The sequence below is a fragment of the Leucoraja erinacea genome, chromosome 7, assembly GCF_028641065.1.
Source record: "Leucoraja erinacea ecotype New England chromosome 7, Leri_hhj_1, whole genome shotgun sequence".
Taxonomy (NCBI): domain Eukaryota; kingdom Metazoa; phylum Chordata; class Chondrichthyes; order Rajiformes; family Rajidae; genus Leucoraja; species Leucoraja erinaceus.
In genome coordinates, this window is record NC_073383.1 from 35020174 (window position 1) to 35029860 (window position 9687).

Consider the following 9687-nt stretch of genomic DNA (forward strand, 5'->3'; position numbering starts at 1 on the left):
TGCAACTATTCTTAATATTTTAAAACCATTCTGATAATAGGATAGGAAGCTACGTATCCATCTCTGCCAATGACACAATAATATGTGGCACTGTGAATTGGACCATTGTATTACAAGATTAAAAGATTAAGCAAATGGGCAAAACTGTGTCAAATAAACTTCAATGTAGTCAAATATGAAGCTACATTGAAATAGTAGAACACAGAACTTCTTAAATGTTCAATAGATATACTGTAAGCAATGGAGGCCCAAAGAGTTATTCCATCAGGTAAAATTTGGAGATGAGAAGCACAAATTAGAGATGAACGTTTCAGGAATTATATTAAAGAAGATTTATGTGGGGAAATTAGTGGAAAATTAATCAGTCACTGAAAACCAATATGCAGTGTAGTAAGTAGTTTAGAAAGCAAATGGTATTCTGACCCTCGTAGCAAAATGATTTGAGTGCAGGAGCATTGATTCCTTGCTACAATTGATGAGAACGGATCTGGAGACCTGTATTTTGCTTTGGTCTCTTTACATAAAACAAAATATATGTCATAGAAGGAATGCAGCAAAGATTCATCAGATTCATAGCTGGGATGGTGGGATTATCCAATGAATAGAGATTGGATAGATTAAATTTGTATTCACTAGAGTTTAGAAAAGGATACATTTGAGCCAGTTCATTGGCTATATTTAAGAGGGAGTTAGATGTGGCCCTTGTGGCTAAGGGGATCAGGGGGTATGGAGAGAAGGCAGGTACGGGATACTGAGTTGGATGATCAGCCATGATCATATTGAATGGCGGTGCAGGCTCGAAGGGCCGAATGGCCTACTCCTGCACCTAATTTCTATGTTTCTATGTTTCTAAAAGTAGACAGATACATTTTTAGGTTCATGAGGCCTCAATATGCAGAGAGCAATAGAATATGGCCTCTAGGTAGAGGACCTTAACAAATGGTAGTAGAAGCTGTAAAAACAGAATTACTATCTCCTCCTCCTTTCGGTATCTTCATGATTTATGTTTTCCATGGTCTTGTTTTGGGTCTTTATTATCAGGAGTCATGTTGATGCCTGACATTTATGTTGAAGGTATGTTCAGTATCTCTGTCTCTCATGTATTCCCATCAGTGAATCGACAGTGCTCAGCTGCTGAATATGCATGTCCACAACTACAACTGATTAATAAATCAGGCAGTTTCACTTGGTAATGACAGCAAGTTCCCTCTACAATTCATTAGTTTCACGGCTACCATTATTGAAACCAATATAGGACATTCTTTACTTATTAAGGTTAAATTCCTTACTTCCATGATGGTACTACATGATGGTACTACATGATGGTACTTGAGCTCAGTGGTTCAGACCTGTTTTTCCAGTAACTTTCCAATGACCTCTATATCATTGAGCCCACATCCAAAGTAAAGAACAATCTGAATTGAAACCTAACACCATGTGGTGTAAGTACTACTTTGAAATGATGCCAAAACATGCACATGCTAAAGTTTATTGAAGTTCTTATCTTATGTATAATGATGAAGAACGAGGCTGTTAACTAATTGTCAGTTCCCAAGATTAGAATAAACACTTCCATACTGAAACCACATCAACTTTCCACATAATCCAGTTCTAAGGGAGGGATTCAGCAGATAGTTAAACAGCTAGCCAGAGATTCTTAAACTAAGAAATCAACTGGTGATATAGGGAGGTATGTCATCACATGGACCCTGGAAGAAATCAGGCCATGGACTTCTTCGGAATCTTGTTATGTCCTCACATTAATATAAACCTCGTCAATCTTCATCTGTAAAATAAGAAAGTTATGAGTTTGGTAAATGTTCATTGCTAAAGAGCTTAGCTGATGAGATAATTAGTTCAAAGAGGCAATTGCTCTGTGATGAGATGAAAGACTTGGACCATAACACATTTTAATGGCTGGGAGTGGAACCAGGGTAAGAGAGAGAAAGACAGGGGCTTAGCAAGACAGGAAGGACAAAAGGTACAAACAGGATGTGAGAGCAGCCGAGACAACAAGAAGGAAAGAAGCTGGGAAAGCAAGATTTAGGGACCAATGGAAGGAGGAAAAGGAGGATGACAGATAAAGGGAGAAAAAGAATGGTAGTTGTAGAATAACTAAGGTTTAAGACACAAAGTACTGGAGTAACTCAACATTTGTCAACCAGCATCTCTGGAGGACATGGATAGGTGACATTTCTGATCGTGACACTTCTCCATAGATTGTAACGGGTGGGGTGGGGGGGGGGGGGGGGGGGGGGGGGGTGGAGAGGTGAAAGCTGGAGGAGAGGTGGGGGTGAAACATTTCTGGCAAGTGATAGATGGATACAGAATAGAATGGTCATATCATTGCAACACAAGCGGAATATGAGGTGCTGTTCCTCCAGTTTGGCCTCGCTCTAGCCACAGAGGAGGCCCAGGACAGGAAGGTATGGGAATGGAAAGGAGAGTTAAAATGATCCACGACTTGAAGATTTAGCAAGCCTAGCTGTGGGTGGACCAAGCACAAGCCAACCCAATGGTGTCAACATTGTATTCTCCAATTTTATCTTGTTCACCTCCATTTCTCCCTCTCTTCTCTGTGCTTCACCCAGCTGAACACCCATTTCTTTCATGATCCCGTCTCCCTTTTCCTTTTCTCCCATCCCCTTCCACCTGTATCCCCATCCTCTGGCTTCATATATCACTCCTCTTCTCTCCTCATTTCACAGCCTTTTGTCTTCTTTTCATCTCTGTCCACCCACTTGCCAATCACCCTCCTCACTAGCATCCAACTATCACTTGCCAGACTGTGTCTCTCATGCTTTTCAGCAACGGAAGTGTTCTGGCCTTACCTAGACTGGTCTACATATGGCTCCAGACCAATAATGTGGTTATTTCTCAACTGTCCCCACAGATCAGGGACCATCAGCGTTGAAGATGATAAACTGATGGTACAAGTAGCATCTACCCACAGTGAGCCAATATATTTTTTCCTGCCTTGTGATCTATTACTCAGGGAACACAAATGCATGAATTGATAGCAGAGTTAAGATTTGTTGAATTGACTAACACCCTAGCCTGTATATTCTGGATTACTTTTTTAAGCGTGGAGCCATTTTTGCCACTTTTCACCCATCAAATAAAATAGAGATAAAATGTGACGATGAAAAAAACTAGATATCGGAAATCAGAGAAAGGCATTTATCAATTTCTTTGATCACCAATGTGGCTCCATTTACAGGGGGCGCTGTCTGTCTGTCTTTTCATCTTTTTATTTTTATTTTAAGTTAAAGTGTTTTGTTTGGAGGTCTAGACTTTTTTATGTGGGGGGTGGGAAGGGGGAAACTGCCTTTCAGGGTCTCTACCTGGTCGGAGAGGCAGCTTTTCTCCGGGCTGCAGCTTCCACCCGTCCTCGCGGCCTACCAGCGGGCCTGGAGCGGCGTTTCCTGTCGGGGACCGCCCAGAACCTCGGCTTCGGTGGCGGCACAGCGCTGGAGCGCTATCGTGGAGCGGGCGATGCCTTGCCCGGGTCGCCGCGCTGGAGCTCCGGTGAACTGAAAATCGCTGAGGAAAACATTGCGGAGCTGCGGGACTGTGGAGCGACCAGCTGTGGGTGGCAGCGCCGAACTTTGCACTGGGAGCCTGGGATCTCTAGATGAGATCGCCAGTTGTGGAGCTCCATCCGGCGCGGCCTTGTTGGCTTCGGAAGCCGCGGACTCCAGAACGGAGGCGGCCGTTCCAGGGTTCCCATACCGCTGTGAGGACTCTCCCTGACGCCGGAGCACCATCACCCAGCGAGAATGGCCTGGAACATCGGGCCTCCCTAGAGGCAACTGTGGAGGCCTCAATAGGCCCGACTATGGGTGAACTGGGGTTGGGGACTGGACTTTGTGCCTTCCCTCATAATGGGAACCATTGTGGGGGGATGTTCTTTATGTTTAAAACTCTTATTAATATTATGTCTGTATTCCTTCTTTATGTGCTGCATGGCAAGAAGCATTTCACTTCACTACTGTGAGTATGTGAATGTGACCAATAAAATACCTTTGATACTTTTGATTTACTGAATACTACACTCTGAACAAACCCTCCGTTATTCTTCTTTTAGATTTATATTTACATAGTACCTTTCATTAGAATCATAGAGTTATGGTGTCATATAGTGTGGAAACAGGCCCTTCGGCCCAACGTGCCCTCACCGACCAACATGTCCCATCTACATTAGTGCCACGTGCCTGCGTTTGGCCCGTATCCCTTGAAACCTGTCCTATCCATGTACCTGTCCAATTGCTTCTTAAATGTTGTGATAGTCCCTGCCTCAACTACCTCCTCCGTTAGCTTGTTCCATACACTCATCACGCTTTCCGTAAGAAAGTCACCTCCTCAGATTCCTATAAAGTCTTTACCCTTTCACCTTAAACCTCTCTGGTTCTCGATTACCCCACTCTGGGCAAGAGGTTCTGTGCATCCATCCATATTGATTCCTCTCTTGATTTTATACACCCCTATCCTCTGCCCAAGTACATATACAACTCCTAACCCAGTGAACCTCAAACTTAACAACTTAGCGGCCAGTACCCTTCGAGGGAATGGTCAAGAGATTTGCAATGCTCTGCGCAAAGAACACATACTGAGATTCAGCAGAATCACGATGATTTTATGAAGGAAAAATCATGTTTGGCAAATCCAATTGTTTTTTTTGGAAGATGCGACAAGCAGAATAAATAAGGGGGAACCAGGTGACATGATGTACCTGGATTTTCAAAAGATATTTAATATGGTAATTTCATTGGGTAGGAGTTGTTTATATGCTTGGACACAGGATGGGTTAAGGGTCTGAAAATAAAATAAAGAATAATATGACTCTTTAAGTTTGGCAGGTGTTACTAGCATGGTGCTGTAGAGATCTGACCAGCGTCTGATGCTAAACATTACTTTTTCATCATAAAACCATGTTGACTGTGCAAGGAAGGCCATATACTCAGAAGAGCTGTCACATCAATAGAACAACATATTAGTATTTTAAAGAGCTTCCTGTTGGTCATCAGGGGACATACTGTGAGCATTGGTACTGCAATTATTTGATGTGAAACAAAGAGGTTTGTGGTTGTTGTTCAAACAAACTGGAAATTAACTTGCTGGTGAAGAGCTACCATCATAGCTCATTAATTGGTAACACTCAGCACCAAACGTCCATGGTTACGTACCTTGTGCCTGCAGTACACCACTGTGACAGATACACTGTATAGGAGCAGCAGTGCAGCTAGGCTGGTGAAAAACGCAGTCAGTGGTAACCAATGACCAGTCTCCACCTCTGAAAGAGAAGACATCTCAGATTAATCCCATTATCCTCATGGACATTAAAATCCAGCATTGGGCCTATGTGAAGGATTGGAAAACTACCCATTACAATGTATGTGTGAATTGTATGGGTTATAGCGTTAGCTTTAATTGGATTAGAATTGGATTTAGACCACATTATACTATACATAGTTATTCCTCGAGCAATGTTACCATAGAACAGTGAAAAAAAGAGGGTGTTTTAAGTTTAAGAAAGAACTGCAGATGCTGGAAAAATCGAAGGTAGACAAAAATGCTGGAGAAACTCAGCGGGTGAGGCAGCATCTATGGTGGTAAGAAATAGGCGATGTTTCGGGTCGAGACCCTTCTTCAGACGGATGTCGTGGGTGGGCAGGAAAAAGAAAGGAAGAGACGGAGACAGTAGGCTTGTGGGAGAGCAGGGGAAGGGAGGGGAAGGAGGGAGAAAGCAAGGATTATCTGAAATTGGAGGTCAATGTTCATACCGCTGGGGTGCAGAGACGGTTCACCAGACTGATTCCTGGGATGTCAGGACTGTCTTATGAAGAAAGACTGGATAGACTTGGTTTATACTCTCTAGAATTTAGGAGATTGAGAGGGGATCTTATAGAAACTTACAAAATTCTTAAGGGGTTGGACAGGCTAGATGCAGGAAGATTGTTCCCGATGTTGGGGAAGTCCAGGACAAGGGGTCACAGCTTAAGGATAAGGGGGAAATCCTTTAAAACCGAGATGAGGAAAACTTTTTTCACACAGAGAGTGGTGAATCTCTGGAACTGTCTGCCGCAGAGGGTAGTTGAGGCCAGTTCATTGGCTATATTTAAGAGGGAGTTAGATGTGGCCCTTGTGGCTAAGGGGATCAGAGGGTATGGAGAGAAGGCAGGTACGGGATACTGAGTTGATGATCAGCCATGATCAGATTGAATGGCGGTGCAGGCTCGAAGGGCCGAATGGCCTACTCCTGCACCTAATTTCTATGTTTCTATGTTTCTACCCAAGCGAAATATGAGGTGCAATTTGTGCTGGGCCTCACTCTGGCCATGGAGGAGGCCCAGGACAGAAAGGTCGGATTCGGTAAGGGAGGGGGAGTTGAAGTGCTGAGCCTAATAGTAAAGATGTGTGTTTAAAGTGGTGGGTCCTTCATCAGAACTCTGGATGTTATAGGAATGTTCTGACAAAACGAATATTGCTTCATTTGGAAAAGAGTATGTGGCCAAGCAAATGTTCTTTAATTTTGTCATGTATGATATGTGGCATCATTACCCATCTCCAATAGTCCTTGCGAAGGTGCTGGTGAGTTATCTTCTTGAACCGCTGCAGTCCATTATGTGAAGGTGCTCCCACGGTATAGACACAGGGGGGCGATGAAATAGTACCAATATATTTTTAAGTCAGCATGATTTTTGGAGAAAATACTGTAGGTGGTGGTAGTTCCCTGCAGCTGCTGCCCTTGTCTTACTTGGTAGTAGAGATTGTGGATTATGAAGATGCTGTCAAACGTACCTCAGCAAGTTTATGTCCTCCTGAACTCTGACAATTCCGCTCACTATCAGCTATAGTTGTGAGTTGCAAACAAAATCTATCTTTTGAACCACTTCTTCCCAGAGTCTTCACCATCTCAGTGGGAACACCTATCAGTCTTCTAATCTCCAGTAAGTTTAGGCTGATCTGTCTTAGTCTCTTCTCAAAGGATGCATGGGAAGATATGGAGTTGCTCTACTGATAATGGAGAATTTCAGTATTAATGGAGAATGAGCAGTATTTAGAGACCATGTCCTGGAGGGATCAGCCAATAGGGCTTTATAGTGGAAGTTGGTTATAAGATCACTTTGCTGGTGTTACACTGCAGTCCTTCCATTAATCAATGTGCATTGGAGGAACATATATGTAAACAAGTCGCAGGCAGTTGTTAAAACAATAGGGTTATAGAAGTGGAGATTTACAATTTCAAAATATTGACTGGGATTGCCTTAATGCAAGGGGTTTTGATAGGGTTAAATATATGAAGTGTAACCAAGATCTTTAGACAGAGAGTGGTGGGTGGCTGGAACATGTGCCAGGGGTGGTAGTGGAAGCAGATATGACACTGGCATTTTAGAGGCTTTTAGATAAGCACAAGGATAAGCAGGGAATGGAGGGATATGAATCATGTGCAGCAATGGAGATTGGTTTAAAGTGGCATTGTATCCGACACAGAGATTGTGGGCTGAAGAGCCTGTGCCTGTGCTGTACTCTTCTATGTTCTATGTTCGGGCTCAGCCATTACTCAAGTGCCCTCATAACATTACATGGCTGAAGATCTGATTTTGTTTGATAACACTCATATAAAGCTTGACACAGACGTCCTTCCAAAACTGACACTCTATTCCAGGCTCTGCTCTGGAAGAGAAATATGCATATATTTGTAACTATATTAAGTGTGTCCAAGATTTGCTTTCAGACACTATACAAGTAGTTCAACCAAAGGGTCTGTACTTGGCTTTATCTTAGGAAATGAAGCTGGACAAGTGATGGAAGTATGGTTGGAGGAACACTTTGTGAACAGTGATCATTTTTCTGTAACTTTCTAGGTAGTTATAGAAAAGGGTATCCAACAAAGCGTTTAATTGTTGGTCGTCAAGTTAATGTCCTAAATTGAGAGAATACTTATTTTGATAGTGCAAGACGAAACCTATTGAATGTAAATGGGGAGAAGACGCTTAAAGGTAAAACACTATCTGACAAATGTAAAACAGAATTAACACAAGTTCAGTGCCAGCACATTGTGCCAAGGGTAAAGGCAATGATGGTCAGGTTAGAGAACCATGGATGATGAATATTATTGAAGATTTGATCAGGATAAGAATGTAAGCATTTGACAGGTTTAGGCAATCTCTTAAGGAATATAGAAGCTCTCATGGGGACTGAAGAAAGAAATTAGGAGGGTAAAAAGGAGGCCATAAAAAATCCTTGACAGGTCTAATTAATCTGTCATTCTACTTATTTTAGGAATGATAGGGTAGGGACAAAGGCGTGATTTCTTTGTGGAGCTAGGAGATGTGTGTGAGGAACTAAGCAAATATCTCTCATCTAAATTCACCATGGGAAAAGGATGTAGAAATAGGGAATTCAGGGAGGGGTATGTGGAGATGTTAGATACCTTGGAATGCATACGAGTGGATAAATCCCCATGGCTAGATGGTATCTGCCCCATAATTCTACAGAAAACAAGGAAGGAGATTGCTGGGGCCATGGCAGAGTTGTTTCCATCTTTGTTGGCCATGGGTGAGGTATACAGAGATTTAAGAAAGAATGCAAAATACACCAGGTAACTACAGGCCTGTGAGCCTTATGAGTAAACTTAGAGGTGGAGAAATTATTGGTGAAAATACTAAAGGACAGGATTTATGTACATTCAGAAAGGCAGTGACAGATCAGGGATGACTAGCATTTCCATGTGCACTGGAAATTCCCTCATTAATTTGAGATTTTTAAGGAGTTAACAAAGGATGATGGTGGAGTAAGTAAAGGTAGGCTCCAATTCTTCTTTATATTCACAGTATTACAAATGAGTCTCACCAAAATCCACATCATCCCTTGCAATGGGCAACTTACTGGTTGCCTTCCCAATTGCTTCCTGGGCTTTGGTATTTTGCATTTCATAAACCAGCATGCCCAGATCCCTCTCTATATCAACTCATTGGGAAAAGATAACACTTTTAGGCCGCCCTCTCATTCCACGTTGCCACCTGACATTTTACCTTCAGGGATAAGCATGTTACATTCTGTCTTTACATCTGTCATTAAGATCTGAATAGCTGAGTATCCAACACTGGCATCTGGGGGGAGTTGTTGGGAATGTGAGGAGAGTAAAATGGGATTGGGGGGTGTGGGGGGAGGGAGGGAGTGGGAGGGGGGAGGGGGGGGGGGGGGGGGGGGGGTGGGGGGGGGGGGGGGGGGTGGGGGGGTGGGGGGGGGGGGCGGGGGGGGTGGGGGGGGGGGTGGGGTGGGGGGGGGTGGGGGGGGGGGGGGGGGGGGGGGGGGGGGGGGGGGGGGGGGGGGGGGGGGGGGGGGGGGGGGGAGGGGGGGGGGGGGGGGGGGGGGGGGGGAGTTGTATGGGGAGATGTGGGGGAGAGGGGTGTGTGGGCAGGGGGGAGAGAGCTCGGAGAAAAGACAGGGGAAGAACCATGGGGGGGGAAAGTGGGGCATCATGGGGAGGGGGGGTGGAGCCAGCATGGGGGACCAGAGGAGTAGTGGCTGGAATTTGCGGTGCTATGGGGACTCACAGCGGTCGCTGGTCATTCTCCTCTGCCGGAATCAGAGTCTCTGCTTTCCGTTTGGCGATATCTCCGACTCCGCGCTGGGCTGGGCCGCGCTCCGACAGGGCTGATGCTCTCGGGCTGGGCTGCT

General features: G+C 44.4%; 1 protein-coding gene across 1 annotated transcript in view; it reads right to left on the reverse strand.

Moving 5' to 3' along the window:
• Positions 1 to 661: 661 nt before the first annotated feature.
• LOC129698879 (T-cell-specific surface glycoprotein CD28-like) overlaps positions 662 to 9687 on the reverse strand; it is a 22629-nt gene continuing 13603 nt past the window's right edge. The window contains exons 3-4 of the mRNA XM_055638250.1: positions 5187 to 5293; positions 662 to 1786 (exon numbers count right to left, since the gene is read on the reverse strand). Of these exons, the coding sequence (XP_055494225.1) occupies positions 1748 to 1786; positions 5187 to 5293 (146 nt within the window). The 3' untranslated portion in view covers positions 662 to 1747. The remainder of the gene's footprint in view (positions 1787 to 5186; positions 5294 to 9687) is intronic.